Raw genomic sequence first — 19,200 nt, 5'->3', positions numbered from 1 at the left:
ACATGAAATCTTCATGAGGCACGTCTAATGCAGAACACTGGTTATTGGACTACATAATTTAGGCACGTGCTTAAGAATTTTTAGCAGATATTTTTATCCCAGATAATCCAGTTATGAGATGACCCAGGTGACTGCTAATTTGATAATGAATCTGCACGTGTTACTATAAAAGGATTTTTCTAGTTGATCTCCATAGATAATAAGGACATCCGATCAATGGCTCCTCCCCCCATCCATATCTGTGCTATGGTCAAATACATTTTATAGTTATTGCAAATGCTTGTTAACTATTCTCCATACAAAATGCCAGCATGTCTTAAAGAAGATCTTATCTAAATTTTTTTCCACTCACGATCGCTGTGATAAGGTCTGAGTGTGCAAATTGAATACAACTGAAAGTGCTACCTGTGTCCACTGCAGAATCTGATGAGACTATTTTTTTAAACAAAAATTCAAGAGAAGAGATTCCACCAGCAACTTGGAACCAACCTCAATATGGTTCTGAGGTTTTTTTCTGTTTTCTCCATAATTAGCATTTATCAACTAAAAAATAAAAGAAAATGATCTTTTAAGGAATAAATCTAAATTCTGTCACTCTGAGACTATCAGTTTTGTTAGTTTTGAATGAGGCAGGCTCCAAGTTTCAATTTATCTGATTTACCCTCATGTATATTCAAGTTTATTATGACTTCTCCTGGGGTGTTTATGGATACTGGAGCTGGAACTGAAATTATACTGATTAATATATAAAAAATAAGTGCTTAGAAGTCTAATCCCACTCATCTGCTGGTTGGTGAGATGTGACATGTGGCCATGAATGGCCTTTTCCTATGTCCTTGTGCTCGGTTTTAAAGTTCTAATAGGGCACTTGGGTTGAGTTTAAAATCAGATCCACGGAACCCTTAGTAACCTGGGAGACAGAGAAGGCCGGCAGAAGGCCCAGGCCTGCATGTCCTAGAGAGCTCAGTGCCCCAGGGTGTCCTCCCAGGGCAGGAGGGTGAAGCTGAGCCCGGACAGCTCAGGACCCGGCCTTGCAGAGGAACGCTGCCGGCTCTCACTGTGGTTATGAACAAAGATTGACCAGTCATCCATGAAGCCTAAGCCAAGACACCCATTTCAGAAGGTGCATAATGCAAGAAAGTACCAGTACACCACCCCCAGAATGAAGCCCTGCGAATGTCCAGGCCAGGGAGGTCAGGAAAACAGCCTGCCCGAGTGGGAGCCTCAGGGAGGTTGAGACATGGTCAATGTCACTGTTTCCCACAGTTTCATTTTACAGTTGTAATTATTATAGAATAGTATCTTAAACTACTCCATCGTTTAAGGGACTCATCTTGTTCTTGTTCGCTGCCTTCATTTTCTGTAACCTACACGCTGAGTTCTGTGGGGTCCAGGTTCCAAAGAGACAGGAGCAGCCTGTTCACTCCCCTGGCCCTCTGGTTTCCCGATGGCTGTGTTTTTGCTTGAATAGGGAGGCTCTGAATACTGTCACCCCCGAGAGTCAACCTTCCACTGGGCCAGCAGGACCTTCGGTGCAGTGCTCGCCTGATACTCGCTTTGATCTGCGTTTCTTTTGTTGTCCCTTCCAGCAACGGGGTGTATCTGAGGGACACGTGTTTCTGTTGGCCCCTCAGTGTCACCCATCTCTGCATTCCTTGACTCGCTTTCCTGGAAGGGGGTCTGGCCTGTCTGCCTCGTCACCATTGTCCTGGCCGTCAGGCTGGCCTGCTGCTCAGCTAGCAGAGTGACCGCTCTCAGGCCAGGGCCCACCCCTGACTCCGACAACTGTGAGAATGGGAACCAGGTGACCTACACTGGGACAGGGGCCCTTATTCAACAGCAGCAGGGCACCGGGCTTCACACACAGTTCCACAAGGGCTTACGTGGGGCATTCAGATGATGTACAACACATTAACATACTCTTAGCAATTTAAAGCAACATACATTAATTATCTCACAGTTTCCATCGGTCAGGACCTGGGCACTGCTCAGCTGGGTCCTCTGCTCGTGGTCTCACCAGGCTGCGATCAAGATGCCAGCTAGGGCTCTTCTCAAGGCTTGACTGGGGACGATTGTGCTTCAGAGCTTACTCAGGTGGTTGTCCTGGGCCCAGGCCCACCTTTATGGGCTTCCACCTGATGCAGTCAGGCCCACCCAGGATCATCCAGCTTTTGATGAACTCAAAACCAACTTACCTGTGATCTTACTTATATCCGCAGAATCCTTTCATTGCTGCCCTATAGTGTTACCTAGTCACAGGAGTGACACACTGTCATATTCACGGGTCTGGCCAACACTCTCAGGGCTCCACGGAGCATGAGCACCAGGGATGGGGACCTGGAGACCGTCTTAGAAATCTGCCCAGCGCAGGATGCTTCTGGGATGCCCCCTACCCTATAGATGCTACCTCTCTGTACCCCCTCCAAAAACCTTCTAAATATGTTTTAATTTAGAAAGTTTAAAATTAAATGACTGTTCTTCCTTGGGGAAAACAGCCACTACTGCAATTATTATTAGGGCTGTTCCTATTTAAAGGGAGAAACAGTTCCTCCGGTTTGAGATGCATAATAATTGCATTAATTATTTGCTCCACATCTGGTTGTGCAGACTTGGCTACAGTGCTTATGGCAAATGAAGTTATTTTCCATTTTCTCCAGTGCTGCATGAGCAAATGTCTATCTGGAAAAAAAAAAAAATTCTGGAATGTACAAGAAGAGGGAAAGAGGAAAATGCCTTCTATTTTATGGTGTTTAATGGGTAATTCCCCCAGTATCTAAAACCAAAGGAATAAATAAAACCCCTACCTGCCAGCATTAAGTGTGAGGTCCTCTCCATCTCTGCTTGCACCCTGGGCATCTCCTCCTTTCCTTTCTTTCTACTTCCACTCGGATGTGTGTGCATTTTCTGGCTGGAGGCACAAATGCCCCATGGGGAGAATCCTTCTGATTCACAGGCTGCGAGGGGACTGCATCTCTCCCTCAGGTGCCGCTCCGACACCCCATAATTCCAGACCACTGTGGGAATTAAGGGTTCTTACAAGAAAAGACTATCCACTGCTCGGGGTGGATGTGACCCTCCATGAACACATAGCATCTGGGTGAGGTTTGTGATTCCTTTGGGCATGCAAGGAAGAGCATTTTAGAGCTTCCCTTGCTGGTGGGTATTAGAATAATATGTGAAATTGCTGTCATCTGGCCCACCCCAGTCACTCTCTAAGCTGTGAAATCAGAAAACAAAATTCTTCTTAGAACCATAAAATCTGGAATAATTTGATTCTATTACGATGTGTTAGCAAATTGAATCTTTGCTCGAGGAGAGCTCTCTGATTCCACTCTCAGATCACCACAGAGCTGTTGTCTCATCCTGTGAAACATCTGCAGAGTAAATCTTTCTATAATGATTTAGTCCAGGTACAGGCCGTGGCAGCAGGGGCTTTCTGAAGGAGTTAGAATGCTTGCGCTGTTTCTTGGTGCAAGGTGGAACTACACCTAATCATAGTAGCCTAATTACTTGTAGGATTTTTATGCCTTGGTTTTGAATGTCTGCTGCTTTTATTCTTGATCTAAGCACATCCTGTCATCCTTGTTAACTTGTATATATGGCCCCTGCCTGGCAATAATGACCAGCCATTACTAAGCACATTTAGGAACTGACCTTTATTTAATTAAATTCTAAAGCAGGCAGCAGGGCGCTCGGAAGGACAGGGAAGAAGCAAGTGCATCCTCCAATGCACGATGAAATGGCATTAATGATGGCGTTATAGGTGGGCTTTCTTCCGGGAGCTGCTGCACAGCAGTGACTGGAAGAAAGGACAACCTATCACTTCTTTTCAGAAAATCCTTCACAGAAGAGATAAAGGGAGAAGGATCTCTTAAAGAGTAGAAAGAAGAAAGGAAGAGTTTTGGCAGATCTGGGAGTAAGAGAGTGTTAAGGAGTAGGAAGGGGGTGAACTGTCAATACTGCAGTTCCCACCTGCAACTCATTAGTGGAAACAAACTCTCCCCAAATTTTCCTGGCAAATTAGCACTTAGGACATTTCCTTCCACCAGGATGTCTGCAGGGAGCTGTGATTTGGGGAAACAGCTTGACGGTGGTGCAATTATTGACAGTGCCAAGGATGACAACAAACCTGTCCTGGATGTGGAGAAAACAGTATTTGTCACTTGTAGAAATGTCAACATCAGAATTTCTTTTAATTTGTTTGTTTAAGAAAAAAAATACAGCATGAAATGATTTTTATTCCTCTCTCCTTTTTCTTGGTTTATTACATTTTCATCCCTCTTTCCTTTTTGAAACATAGAGATGGCCAAATCTATGTTTCTTAAATATGGTATTTTATGGTCTTTACACAGATTCATCTTTACCAAAAGATACTGTGGAGGTTCTCATTAAGAAACCCCGCAATTCTCACAGCGCTGTGAATGGAATGATGTGCTGAGCTATGGCCCTAGGGGCAAATGCTGTTCCCACATGGCCCAATCTGACTTACCCCTCAGATCAATATTTCCTTGGAGAAGCTGAGGACGTGACATGTGTTAATTAAGACTCAAGGTAGCCTGACTGATACCTAACCGATCCGTTTGTGTGGTCTGAATGATCGTGTCCCCTCCAAATACATAGGTTGAAATCTAATCCCCAGTGTGCGAGTATTTGGATGTGGAGCCTTTAATAGGTGATGAGGTCATGAGAGTGGAGTCCTCATGAATGGGATTATGCACTTACTAAAGAGACCAAGAGAGCCCTAGCCCCTTCCACCATGTCAGACATAGCAAGCAGGCACCGTCTCTGAGGAGCAGGCCCTGACCACACACCGAATCTACCAGCACCTTGATCTTGCACGTCCCAGGCTCCAGACTATGAGAAATAAGTGTCTGTTTTTTATAAGCCACCCAGTTTATGGTATTTTTTTAATAACAGCCCAAAAGTACTAAAGATACCCCTGAAATCATTGAGAAAACCTGAAATTATAATTATGTAGCCAGTTATTCTTGACTTTAGGGGTGTCTTTAGCTGAAAGAGAAATGATTTTGCAGAAACTTTCCTTCCCCCATGTTATGGTGTCTGACCTGCGTGAGTGCTAAATAAATGCTGGATGAATGAGTTAATCAAGAGCAGGGAGCCATCGGTCCACATGCCTCTCCACCCATCCTTCTAGTCCTTTCTAGTGCCATTGTCGTTATTTCAACCACAGATATAAAAACAAGGAACTATTGGGTTTTGTTTTCCCACTGAAGACCATTCAATGCATATTAATCAACTTTCTGACCAACAGAATACCTATCACCAGTTTTTGGATTTCTGAAGACTATAAAAGCTTAACTATGTTTGAAAGTTTAAACCATTTGAAATTGAAATAATGTTCAGTAGGGCAGTTCTTGTAATCTATTTTTATTCAAACTCCTGTGGCTCAGCTGAGTATAATGAATGAATCTGGTTAAATACCTCTTATTTTTATTTGAGGAATTAAAATTGAGTTGAGAAAAAGTTGATAACATTTGCTGAAGAAACTGAAGATTTCTTCTGTAACCAAGAAAGATGTGCTAAGTACTGTTGTTAATGCACATTGAGGCTGAAGTTGTCTGTGATTACTAAAAGTCCTTCAAAGTGATTGTTAGTTAAACCCAGTGGAAGTTGGTTTCACACCCCCAGAACAGTTTCAAGGTTTTTGTAGGCTTCAACTTTCATGTATTTGTGACAATGATAAAAATCCAGTAATTAATTATCTAAATACCCAAATATACTTAGGGATTTTGAAAAAAAAACAATTCTCATCTTTGTTATTGAAAGTGATCTCTAAGATTAATTTTCAGGGTAGAGTCTTCATTTAGGCCTTCAGTGATATGATCATTTGATTTATTTTAAAAATCTGACCTTGTCCTTAGCAAAAGAAATTTTTTTTTCCAAAATGAAAAGACAAAAAAAAAAACAAAAAAAAAACCAGTCTCAACCACAAAGGCCTTGGCAAATTGTCTCTAAAAGGAGATCTTCCCAATGTGCCGCTGTTCTTTGAGTTAAACTATAACTTTTTCCTTCAACTAGAAATCCTATTGATTACACAATGTTGGCATTTTTCAGTATCTCTGGGCAGCGGTCATTCTCTCTGCATGGATTGGATGGGAGCCAGTGGTCTTGGGCTTTGTGGAAATGCTGAGCTGTGGGTATTCACCTTGCAGCTTACCTTGGGGACCCTCTAACTCCCACAGCTGGGTCCTAACCCGCACCTCTGGTCCCTCAGATTCCAGGGCCTTCCTGACCTTGAGCACGAGGGCTCAGGCTCAGTGCCACTTCTTCTCTGTCCCGAGTTGGCTCTGACCTGTCACCCAGTTTTAGTGACCAGACGTTTGATATCTTCTCTCAGGATGCTGTGATCAATTCTTTGCTCCAGTGTCTGAGTTTTGCCCTGTGTGTCCTGTGGTTCGTGCCCACTCCCTCCTGCCCCATCTCTAGGAATCACCCTCTTGTCCCCCTTGTCCCCTGTCTCCTGCTGTCTGATTGGACACCTGACGGCAGCCTTCATGGTTGGAGGATGTTTAACTGGTGTTGGACCAGGCTGCCCCTTAGTAAATTTCGAGCATATAGTACAGCATTGTGAACTGTAGACTTCATGTTGTGCATCACTTCTCCAGGACTTTTCCATCTTTCATTACTGAAACGCTTTGTCCTTAACTTTAAGGAGTTTACAATTTTGGCAGAGAGGACTGAGTTGTATTAGGTCGTTAAGGAATGATCCAAATTTTTGTTAAATGTTCAGATGATGGTTAATGCACTCGGAGTTCAGTTCAGGGATGAGATTAATATAAAATGAAGTCATTAGAGAAGGATGAATTAACATGGTGTGAGGGAACATGTAAGCCCTCATCTCAGGTATATTTGAGTCAAATATTTCCTTTACCTGTTGTAAGCTGGGTGATGTCAGAAAATGATGTAGCCTCTGTGAGTCTTAGTTTTTGCATCTGTCAAACAGAAATTGCACTATCTATGGCACAAAGTTTTTAACTTGAATTGAAATAGGAGATGAATGTTCAGTCCCGGCACTCACAGGTGGAGAACTACACCCCTGCCCACCACACCCCGGCCCACCACACCCCTGCCTGGTGGCTTTTGCAGGAGGTGTTGAATTTTATTATATGGCAGGAAGAGCTTCAGGCATGCTGGGAGGGCCCTTGCCATAGCATCCTCCACCTCCTCCTCCTCACCAGCTATATAATGATGACGAAGGCACAGAAAGCACTTCTGTGATCCAAGCTCTACACACTTTACATAAAGGCTTCAGGAAGTTGAGTAACAATTGCCAGGACTCAAAGCTTGTCCATCACTGACCTCAATATTGGCACCTTTGGTGATGTGAACTAAAATCAGCAACCCCTAACTGTTGGCAAAGGATCATCCTAGACCTTGCATAGGTTCCCCTAGAGTTCTTGTTAGTGATGTTGGTTCCCCAGGGGCACTGCAGACCTCCTGAGTCCCACTCAGGGGCTGGACCTGGGAAGTCCGTTCCAGCCTCCCCCCGGTAGCTCCCATGGCCATAGCGTGTGGGAAGGCCTCTGCTGTGCTCAGGGCTCCCCTCCAGTCGTAGCTTCCTCTTCAGACCCCTGCCCCAGCCCCCTCACTTCAGCTCTCGCCTCTCGGGCAGCTTTCAGTGGAGTGAGCAGAAAGGGAGGAAAATAGAAGTTTAGGGTGACCTGTGTGCTCTGGACACCTTAAGTCGTCAAAATAAGTGATAGAACTGTTTAATGTGATTATTCTGCTATTCTTTAGTGATAACCTGGAAAACTGAAAGATAAATTTCAACCCTGTGCTTAAAGACTGCCTTCTGAGGCATACGTATAGAATTGTGAGATCCCTGTGTAATCATTCAGTAAACCTGATTGACATCTGCTTTTTCCTGAGGAAATGAAGGTGTCACAGATGAGGATGAGACTCATCAAGTAGCAGCAAGGAAAGCTAACGTCATACAAGGAAAGCGACCTTTATCCTGCCATTTGGCCCAGTATGCTACCTTAATTGAAGGAAGAATACCCTTCCATGGGCACACGGATTTGGGAGGTCAGACGTGGCCCCGAGGGGAGGCCTGGGAGCTGGCTCTTGGGAGACGGAGAGATGGGTGCTGGTGGAGAAGGTGCAGGATATGGAAAACATGGGCCTGTGCAGAAGGGCATGGGGAGTCTGGAAAGGGTGAGATGTTTAAATTAGCTGGAGTTGTGGGTGGAGAGATAGGAGGTGAAGCGAAATGTAGGATGATCAGATTGAATATTTCCTCCTAACACATGAACTCGGGATTTCAGGTGCATGGACAGATGTGGTCCAAAGGGGAGACCCTGGGTTCTGTGTTGGATACACTGAGTTCCAGTTGTATATGGGAGGTCTGATAGTTGGTTATAAATCAGACTGAAGCCAGAGAGGAAGGTTTGGATCAGCCATAGAGACCTCAGATTGTCTTTAAAGCCCTGGAAATGGGTAAGACACGTCTGAATAAAGCTCATAGAGTCTCAAGCTACCAAACAGTTTGAAACATCAGGTACTATCATAATTGGTAGAATGTAGCAACTCAGAGAAATGACAAAATAATTTTCTTATTCCATTGAGTAGAGAGCTCTCCTTTTTCTTTTGAATTAATGTTTCAAAAGTGCAAAAGTGCTTAGCATAGGTTTTTCTCAACCATCTCAATCGACAACTAATGGGACCAGACACAGTATAAATTTCACCACTGGGGGTGAGAGGGAAATTTAGACTCTGGATTTCTGCCTGGTGACTGTCAGAGAAGGGCTGCCAACATTACCAACTGGGTGGTTGTTTGGTAATTTAGATATAATAAATCTAAGGCAAGTAATTTCCTTTTAGAAACTTGAATTGCTTCCTTAACAGAATGATTGGAGTTATATTTAAGCTGTGGGTTAGATGAAAGTTTAGAAAGGATACCCAGAGGACCCTATTAATTGCACTCTTGTTTTAAATGTAATACGGTTTTTATTCACAGGAAACTCCAGCGGTAAATTTCCTATAAGCATGGGCTTATGATTTAGAGTCCTGAAAGGAGCTTTTGAGGTTTTGTTCAGCAAGGCATTCTAAGCCACTGTAAAAGAGATATCATTTCCCCTGCTGGCTATGTGCAGGCAACTACTAGCGGAGCAGGGAGCTTGCTGATTTTAGACAAAACTTGAGTAGGATTTATCATCGACAAGCTAAACAGTAGCAGGAAAATAAAAATAGCAAATTCTCATGCAACGTGCCCTGTTGCCAGGCACCATCCAAGCAGACACACAGATGAGCTCACGTAGTGGTCCCCACCCCTGAGAGCTGGGCACCAGGGGGAAGGAGACACAGAGATGTTAACAACTTGCTCTTGGCCACACAGCCCATAAGTGTTGGAGCTGGGAGTCTAACCTGGGCTGTTGGGCCCCAGGGTCCACACACTGAGCCATGTGCTCTGCTTGAGCACCTACTGAGTGCCAGGCTCTGCCCTGGAACCCAGCGAGATCACAGAGAACAAGACAGACTACATCCCTGTAGCCTGAAACTCTCTGGAACTTACATGCCAAGGGCAGGGCACAGGGTACGTGGTTTAAAACAATACTTTGTGGTTAAAGAATGTTGCATTTAATTTATGCCAGGAAAGTTTAAACTGACTATTCTTTTGGGGAAAAAATAAGCCATTAGTTGAATCTGATAACTGAGTTAATTAAAACCTCCTTTTCAGGCACACACTAGCCAAGCAGACCTGTTTTCTTCTCTGAATTCCCCTTTGCTGTATAAATGTAATGCTGAGCTCCCGGTGCCAAGACCAATTTAATTCATTTGCTCATTTACAAGTTAAGAGAAAGAACCTTGTAACATATTAGCTGTCTGCTGCTTTGGGATAACGACCATCTGAATTGATGAACTTTATATAATGATCTGTTGCTATGGCGACGCGCTGCCCAGTGAGTGGAAGCGGGTATTTCATCATTACCTCACTGATAATGCTCGGAACAGTAACAGATGCAAACACAAAAGCTTTTCTTTTACTCTGCAGGAACTCAGAATCGAGGAGACAAACACTAAAAATGCCTTTCCGATATAGCAGCAAAGAATCAGATAGAGTCAAATGCACAATTGGAAATAAAGTAATTTAGCTTCCCAGGTTAGCAGCCTTGCTGTCCACATGAATATCCAGCTTTGTCACAGGTGACCATTGTCAGAGGTGTCACTTGTCTGTTTCACAGGTTTAATTTTGATACTGGATTCAGCGCATGGAACACTGAATAATAAACGTTCCCCTAATATATAACAAAAGTTAGAGAAGTAATAAAGGGAGAATGGAATCCATAATAGATTTAATGTCCTTTGCTTTGCAATAATTCCTTTTCTTACTTCCCACTTTCCTAAACTGTTTAACGTTTCTGTGTTGGTACCACCTTTTTTCTTTTTGTATAAAATTAAAGTTTTTATATATATCAAATATGTTACAACTTCACCCCTTAAATTTTGTATTGCACTTCAGAGGAAATATATATTTTATCTTATTTTATGGAAGTGTTTTGAGCTGCTGTGCTTAAGACAGATTAATTTCTCTGAGTCTTTTTTCATTGCTCAGAGTTCTCGGGCATATCAGGGTTTAAGCCATCAGACACATAAGACACAATGACTTTCATGCAAGTGTTGTTTAGGTATTATTTTTTTATTGTTCAAGTTGTCATGATTTGCAGAAGCCTGTCTGATCATATACAGGTATGAAGAAATGAACATTGTTCTCCGTCATCACAATGGCAAGTGTTATATTGGGTTCACTGTGTTCTTTTACCTCCTCTGTCTATCCCTCCCTCCTCGTTTCCCACCTTTCTTTTTTTGTGCAAAATCTTTATTTTCATACATTTTTAAATGTTGATGGAACAGAAATTCTAGAAATCCTCCAATAAAAAAGTCATTATAATCAGAGACCTTTTTCTTAGATACCTGAAAGTTCATTCTCTAGTGCTCACTTTGTTCTCTCTGATTTCCCCCAACGATGAGGCATTCTCAGAAAGGTTATAAGCAATTGCACTGTGCATTTGAATTATTACATGTTTGTCAAAATACATCTAGTTTGCAAAATGTCGCATATCCTGTGTTGTCCCTGCCACTGTTCTAGATCAGAGCCACGTATATGGGTGGTTGAGTGAAATAAATAGGAATATTTGAAAATAATAGGGTGTTAGTTTTATGAGTCTTGTGATCATACAAGGTTAAAAAAATGGAATCTAACATGATTTATAATATCTTTGTGTTATAGTTTAAGTCACAATATTTTAGAGAAAAGTGGAAAAATAATTTATAGCCTAGTTGTGAAATTGCTCTGAAAAAAATTATCTGGATGACAAAAATCTATTATTTATATTTCTGACTCTTGACATAGAGTTCTTATATTAGTTTGCTAGGGCTGCCATAGCCAAGCACCACAGGCTTGACAGCTTAAACAATAGAAATTTATTTCTCATAGCCCTGGAGGCTGGAAGTCCAAGGTCAAGATGTCAGCAGGGTTTGCTTCTCCTAAAACCCTCTCCTTGGCTTGCGGATGGCTGCCTTCTCTCTACGTCCTCACGTGGTCTTTTCTCTGTGCCTGTGTATGTCTGCATCCGAATCTCTTCTTAACAAGGACAGCACTTAAATTGGATGGGGGCCGCACTAATGACCTCATTTTACCTAATTAACACTTTAAAGACCCCATCTCCAAATACAGTCACATTCTGGGGTGCCAGGGGCTAGGATTTTAACATATGACCTTTGGGTGGACACAGTTCAGCTCATAACAGTCTCTGTGTTATTATGTGACATATTTGCATACCAAAGGAGGGATTGTTAAACTTGTATTCATTTAAATTGACCCTTACTGTCAAGATGCAAAATAGAACCTTATTCAAACCATTAAATCCAGGTTGGCCCCTTAAGCATTGAAAATTAGAAAATATCGGCTATTTTTCCTAAAAACCAAAAATATCGTTAATTTTTAACCACTAATAATTGAATTATGCACATTAGAGCTTACACATATCCAGAGAGAGTTAAGGGTTTTATTTTTACTGTCAACTTTATCATTTAAGCAAATCTTTTGTTACCTTAAGTGTTCTTTTTTTTTTTTCCGGAATAAAACTGAAATAGAAGGATTTTCCTCAGCTTACTCTCATTTGCCTTTGAGCTCATGGAAACAGGAGCCTGAAGCCTGGTGGGCAAGTCAGAGCTGTCCTGGGCGTGGGTGGCGCCCCTTACACCCTAGTGTTCTGTGCAGTGAACACTGTGATGAAGTAAGCGGACTTCTATAAATCATAGCTTCACCTTTATCTTGAGTAACAGTTGCTATTTAATGTACTAGTTTATCAGTTCGCCTGACTGTTTAGGAACTCATCAGCCATGGGCATACTACTGATGCCCTGTTAGGGGGATTGCGTGTCACCCTTTTTATACTTTCACCTGCCTGGGGACAGGTTGCCAGCAGGTGATGCCAGCTGCCCAGGTGAGGAGGCAGAGGCCCGGTTCTATTCTCATGGCTGCACTCACTGGCTGTGTAACTGTGAGCTTATTACCTTAACCTTTATGGACCTCCAGCATCTTACCTGAGATAGGAGGCAATTGAATTGGCCTAGTGCAGGGATTTTTAAACATTTATAGAGGGTGAACCCAACTCTCTATTCAAAGAAAATAATATGGCAAGGTTCAATATGTGAAATGCAGAAGAGTGAAGCTTGTCATACTGTGAGTTTGGCTGTCTCCTGTTTGGGGTTGAGGCGTGGGCAGGAGTTGGGCATCCGGCTTTCCAGGGTGGCACAGGGACACCTCTGCACATCCCCAGGTGTACAACGCCACAGCCACAGCCTCCTGAAAAGTGTCTGCTGTCCACCCGCAATGTGGCTGGTATGAACTGGACTAGGCTTAACGTGTAAAACATGCTCAGAACTCAGACTTAGTATAAGAAAAGAACCAAAATACCTCATTGGAAATTTTATGATGATGCTGTTTTGAAGTATTACATATTTTATATGCATTGGGTTAAATAAAAATAATACATAGTTAAAATTAATTCACCCATTTCTTTATCCCCCCTCTTGTTAAATGTGGCTACTAATAATTTAAATTATTAATATTTATGTGGATTGTAATATATTTTCAGTAGACAATACTGTTCTAGATAAACCCCTTTGGCTCCCACCTCCTCACACCGGTGCACAAAGTTTGTGTGGGTGTTTTAATCGTCGTTGCTGCTTCCCGGGGCTGCATGCAGGTTACTCTGTTCCCATGAAGTGCGCTGGGAACTTGTCCTGGCAGCTTCACTTATTGCCACATTCTGCTTCTAGGACGGTACTTCATTCAAACCCCAATTTTTTAAAATATATTTCCTGCTAAAAAACACATTTTTCTTTACATTTACTCTTCCCAGAGTGGGATTAGTAACTCACTCGTCCCAGGACTTGGACACACTTTCTGGTGGGGAGAGATTGGTGCCCCAGTATTTCATGGCTGGGATTCTTTGGGGGAATTTCTTCTTGTCCTTTTCAAGTTACACTCCAGTCTTTTAATACGTATTGGGTAAATATTTCTTCCCCAGTAGCCACATTTAAAATTGAATTTACTACAATTTTGTGTGACAATGTACGAACTTTACCTTTTAAACCATTTCATTTCTGACCTTTTCTTTTTCCTTTGGTCGTTTTCCTAATGGCTCAGATTGTTGAGGTTGAAGGGCCCATCTCTGTTATTCCAATAATCCAGTTTTACCTGTTCTTTTTCCAAATGCCACCCTTTACTCCTGGTCTCTCTTGACTTCAGCAGAAACTGACATTAAGAATAGACTAATCGCCAAGAAACATATGAAAAAATGCTCAACATCTCTAATCATCAGGGAAATGCAAATCAAAACCACAATGAGATATCACTTATCCCCAGTGAGAATAGTCTTTATCAAAAAGTCCCAAAACAATAAATGTTGGCGTGGTTGCAGAGAGATAGGAACACTCATACACTGCTGGTGGGACTACAAACTAGTGCAACCTCTGTGGAAAGCAATATAGAGATACCTTAAACAGATACAAGTAGAACTACCATTTGATCCAGCAATCCTATTACTGGGCATCTACCCAAAGGAACAAAAGACATTCTATAAAAAAGACATCTGCACTAGAATGTTTATAGCAGCACAATTCACAACTGCAAAGAGGTGGAAACAACCCAAATGCCCATCAATACATGAGTGGATTAATAAAATGTGGTATATGTATACCACGGAGTTCTGCTCAGCCACAAAAAACAGTGGTGCTCTAGCACCTCTTGTATTATCCTGGATAGAGCTGGAGCCCATTCTACTAAGTGAAGTATCCCAAGAATGGAAAAACAAGCACCACCTGTACTCACCATCAAATTGGTATTAACTGATCAAAACTTCAGTGCACATGTAGTGGTAACATTAACTGGTTGTCCAGCATGTGAGAAGCGGGGAGGTGATGGGTATATACACTCCTAATGGGTGCGATGCGCACCGTCTGGGGGGTGGACACACTTGAAGCTCTGACTCGGATGGGGCAAGGGCAATATACGTAACCTAAACATGTGTACCCCCGTAATATGCTGAAATAAAAAAATTATAAAAAAGGATTGTTTAGACTCACAGTCTAGTGATCTGTACTCAGGAGAGTTCTACTGTTACCTTCAGCAAGCACACAGAGTTTGCTTCTTCGCTTTCTCAGTCTCTAGACTTGCAACTGGAAGAGGCCAATGGTGAATGATTAGTTCTCCTCCCTGGCTGTGTGATAGCATCATGGGAGGACTTTGAGAAATCCCGGAGCCTGGGCCCCACGTGCTGTGCCATGGGTTGAACCGGTCTGCAGTGGGGCCCGGGCGTCCTGTTTTTGAAAGGTGCCCAGTTGACCGCACGAGCTGGAGATCCACCCATTGCTGCTGCGGGGCACGCTCTGCTGAACCGGGAGTGGCCAGTGAGACCTGCTGACCTCATTTCCTTCTCTCCCTGTGGCCTTCGCAGATTACGGCACCATTAAGAAGGTGCGGGCACCCCTGAATCAGACCTCAGGCCCCTGTTTGCTGGAAGAGATCGAGCTCTTCCCCGAGGGGCGGCGGGAGCCCGTCCGGAGCCTGCAGATCCTCCACAGCCAGAGCGTCCTGTTTGTGGGCCTGCGGGGACATGTGGCCAAGATCCCCCTGAAGAGGTGCCAGTTCTACCGCACACCCAGGTAGGGCGCCCCTGGGGCTGGGATGTGCTGGGCCTGAGATGGGCCCACCCAGGGGCTCCAAATGCCCCTGGGCTGATTAGCTTCTGGGCCTCCATTCTGTGAAGTCCTGACTCCCAGGTGCAGAGTTCTCCTGCTCCTGGTTTACTGTGATGAGAACAACCCGCCCGTTCCCCATGGAGGAGGAACTGCCTTCTAAGGTCTGTAAGCAGGCGTCAGGGTTACAGTAAATTATTTAGTGCATTAGAATACTTGGTGATAATGCTGATATTTGGTGCTCCTGTGTTAATCTATTAATCTGGCACAAGTTTGTATTTTATCTGAATATAGATATAACAAAAAATATTATAAAGAGTGTATCCTGCTAGGCCAAAGCTCTTATGCTGAAAACCCCCTGAGAAGAAGGAGCCATGGATGTTGATGCTGTGATACCCCCTTTCCTGGGCGTTCCCACCCTATTGTCCTTGAACCAATTCCCTTAGGGTGCTGCCCCCCCACCCAAAGTTGCAAGGTGGGTAGTGAAGGGAGTTCCAGCAGGTACAGGGGAACACAAGTGCCATTGTGCCTTCCCTATGCCCAGCTAGTCTTCCCATCTTCTGTGGGGCATCCACTATCGACCACAGTGGTGTTTGAAGCTTAATTTGGAAGCATAAAAGCCTAGGTGCTTAGGAAACAGAATAATGCTGTATATACCATACACTTGGAAAGCTCTTTAATATTGGAAATTGCATATGTACTCTGACCCCTGACAAAAGACTGCCCTTGGAGAAATCATCATCTTAAACCTTCTTAGGAATCAATACTCTAGTTCCCCAGAGCAGTGCATAATTACAGATTTGGTATAGAAATGGTCTTTTTCAACATATCACTCACAAATACCTGCCATATCTTTCTCTAAACGAGGTGCCTGATGCCACCAGCTTTGGAACTTATCACAGAAGCTAGAACTCCTGGTACAGTCCTGTTCTTGCTATTTCTTGATGCAAGTCATTGAAGTACTTCTGAATTCACTTTCTCACCTAACACATGTGAATTACTGTAGAATCATATGGGATAATATGTAGAGTATAAAATTTAAAGCACTCTGCAAAACTGGTATTCTTAGGTAGAAGGAAAGATCTTATGTGGAATCACTACAATATACCTTTCAAGATGATTCTAGAAAATGAAGTGTATACTATAACACCTCCTGTGGTATCAGAGATAGTTGAGTAATAATGTTAGGAGCCTCCCAGCTATAATAATAATAATGCTATTGTGAGCATTGATAATAGATAGTGATATTTACTAGCAACCATATTTTGCCTATGTCTACTTCCTAAATTTAACCATTGGCTGTATAAAATCATTCTGGTTTGTGTTCCCTGCAGGATTAGTGTAGGGCAGGAATTATTCTTCCCCAATTACTGATGGTCCAGTGGGTGACAGGGAGGGCTGAGGTCTGGCCGACGGGATGTCACAAGTTGAAATGCATCTGGAAGGGCACAGCCCAGTGAGCTCTGACTTTTAATGATGACTTCTTTGGGGGTGACACAGGACAGCACAGAGGAAGACACAGGCCTGTACTGTCTAGAGGATGTTTCTGGTGCCAGAACGGGAGTGCGTGGCTTGCAGAGCACACAGCCATTCATCCTTGTCATCATGCCCTGCTTTACTGCGTCCGGGTTGCAGTAGCTCAGCTCCTTGTACGTGTGACTTAGGAAACCAAGTCCTGCGTCGGGGTGGTGAAGAGAGGCGTGGTGTGGCTGGCGTCTCTCACGCAACTGCACTTCAAGCCCAGTCACGAATCCACAGGAGCCGGCGCCACCAGGCACAAGCACCCTGGAGGAGTTCAGTTTCCCCTTTTCTTTCAGGGAGAATGAGGCCCCTTGTCTGTGTTCATCAGGCTCCTGAGAGGAGAGTTTTACATTTATATCTGGAGCTGAATCTCCCTGCTGTTCACTTGTCCACCTGCTCAGAGCAAAGCAGTAAGAGATCAGCTGATAGACTGCAGTCTTCTGTGCGCCTGCACTCAGAGGGGGTTGTTTGTGTTTGGCCCTTTAATATTCCATTGAAATAGAGAAAATCTATTTCAACCCAAGTGTTTCTCTGAATTCTTTCCCATGTTTAGCTCCACTATCCTCCTCCGGTAGAAAGACAGGAAAGCCTCCCTACTTAACAATCCCTGGAGAACAGAGTCTGCTGTTAAGAACTAATATCCCTATGACCAGTTTTTAAAATGAATTACAGGGAAAGACAAACGCAATTTTAATTTTCCAGAAATATGCCTGAAGAAGTACAACTGATAGGACTAGGATAATAATTGGATAACAATTGGATGCTAATTTCTTTGCCAACTATACTTCCCACAGTAGAATATCAGCAATTTCATTTATTATTGGAAAACCAAATTTATAAATAAATTTTGAAGTATTCAACAAGATGAATTGATCTTAATTAATTAAAATATTTAATAAAATAAATTCACTTAATTAAATTAAATTGATTAATTGAATTGCCTGTCACCTTCAAAATCATATTTACATTTTTCATTTCTTGAATATCTTTTTTCAAACGCAACGCACAATACCATCCATTAAGACATTTATGAATGATAAAAATTGATACAATTTCACAAATTTCTTTTCCATATCTGGCACTGTGCTAGATTTTATCACTGTTCTCCGGAATCATTATGTCAACCCTGAGGGTGAAGTAGCAGATCACTTCCGTGGTTCAGATGAGGAGTTGGCAGCTCAGATTTTTGGTGTCCTGCCCAAGGTCACATAGCTCCTGAAACATGAGACTCAGGTCAGGGCTGGGACTCTCTGGCCCCAAAGCCCGTGATGTATTTGTGGTTTGGTTTGCTGCTCCTGGTACTGCAGGTGTTCCCTCTCTGGTCGGAGTTCCGTGGAAGGAGCTGCTTGGTTGCGCTTTCCAAGTGCGCTGGGGGGGAGAGCTGTGTAGTACATGGGCAGGCAGAGCCCAGGTCTCCTGGCAGCTGCTTGAGGCTCCTTCCCAGTAGCTGCCACTTTACTCCGCTTGCCATAAGCTGCATCAGACAGACGTGAGGAGGTTTTGTACTGTTTCCTAAAGCTTTCTAGATGAATCTCCATTCTCTTCTTGTTCTCAAGGAGATCCTGGGACCACAGGGCACCAACCAAGCACCTGCCTGCACTGTCCACAGTACCCAGGCATCGTGACTCTGAACGAACAGAGCACAGAGTTTTTCTCTTGGGAAGTTATTTTATTAAACAGTATTTACTTCCTAGTATGCACACCTACTGGGTACAATGTACACTATCTGGGAGACGGGCACACTGATAACTTTGTCTCATGCAGTACAAAAGCAATCCATGTAACCAAACCATTTGTACCCCCCTAATATTCTGAAATTTAAAAAAAAGAAATGAAACACTGGAAAATCCAAATAAAGCCTATAGCTTAGTTTAAAAAAAAAGAACAATATTTAAAAATCATATTTTAGTCAAGTTTAACCTCAACATGAATAAAAAAATTGTTTTCATATTAGCATTTGCTGGCATTGTCATTTAATAAATGGGATGACAAAACTGTGCCGATGACAAAGCCAGCTCATTGGAATTGGCGGTTGCCTCTGGGGATGTGGAGTGCGCTCACGGGTGTCCTTTCTGACTCTAGGACTCATTGGCGTCACTGAGCGCACAAGTGTGTAAGTCTCATAAAGCGAGTTAACGCTGGCTGAGTGTTGAAGGATGTGGGCAGATCTGGGTAGGATTTCAGTGTACGACAAGGGAAGGCCGGGAAGTTGGCCTCTGGGGACCGCCTCACGTGCAGGTGGCTCAGTCTGGGCTCCGCAGTAGCGTCCCGTGGCCTGTAAAGTAGAAACACGTCTCCGTGGGAGGACGGGCTGGGGCAGCCGAGAGCAGCCACTCACTTAACCCCCGCTGGTGTAGATACCAACATGAAGTCAGAACCTGCCACTGGGAGGGAAACCAGGCTCCAGACTCTGGCAGGGAGCTCACAGAGTCCCCATCTCGCTGCCTCGGGAAGA

The 19,200-nt window shown here is 43.4% G+C and overlaps 1 protein-coding gene across 1 annotated transcript in view; it reads left to right on the top strand.

The window, feature by feature from the left end:
• The window catches only part of SEMA5A (semaphorin 5A), a 320,883-nt gene that overhangs the window by 210,620 nt on the left and 91,063 nt on the right, over nt 1-19,200 (top strand). The window contains exon 11 of the mRNA XM_069492176.1: nt 14,984-15,191. Coding sequence (XP_069348277.1) covers nt 14,984-15,191 — 208 coding nt within the window. The remainder of the gene's footprint in view (nt 1-14,983; nt 15,192-19,200) is intronic.

Source organism: Eulemur rufifrons, chromosome 17 (assembly GCF_041146395.1).
Source record: "Eulemur rufifrons isolate Redbay chromosome 17, OSU_ERuf_1, whole genome shotgun sequence".
Classification (NCBI taxonomy): domain Eukaryota; kingdom Metazoa; phylum Chordata; class Mammalia; order Primates; family Lemuridae; genus Eulemur; species Eulemur rufifrons.
The sequence above is the reverse complement of the archived record's forward strand: the minus strand, read 5'-3'. Positions and strand labels throughout refer to the sequence as shown.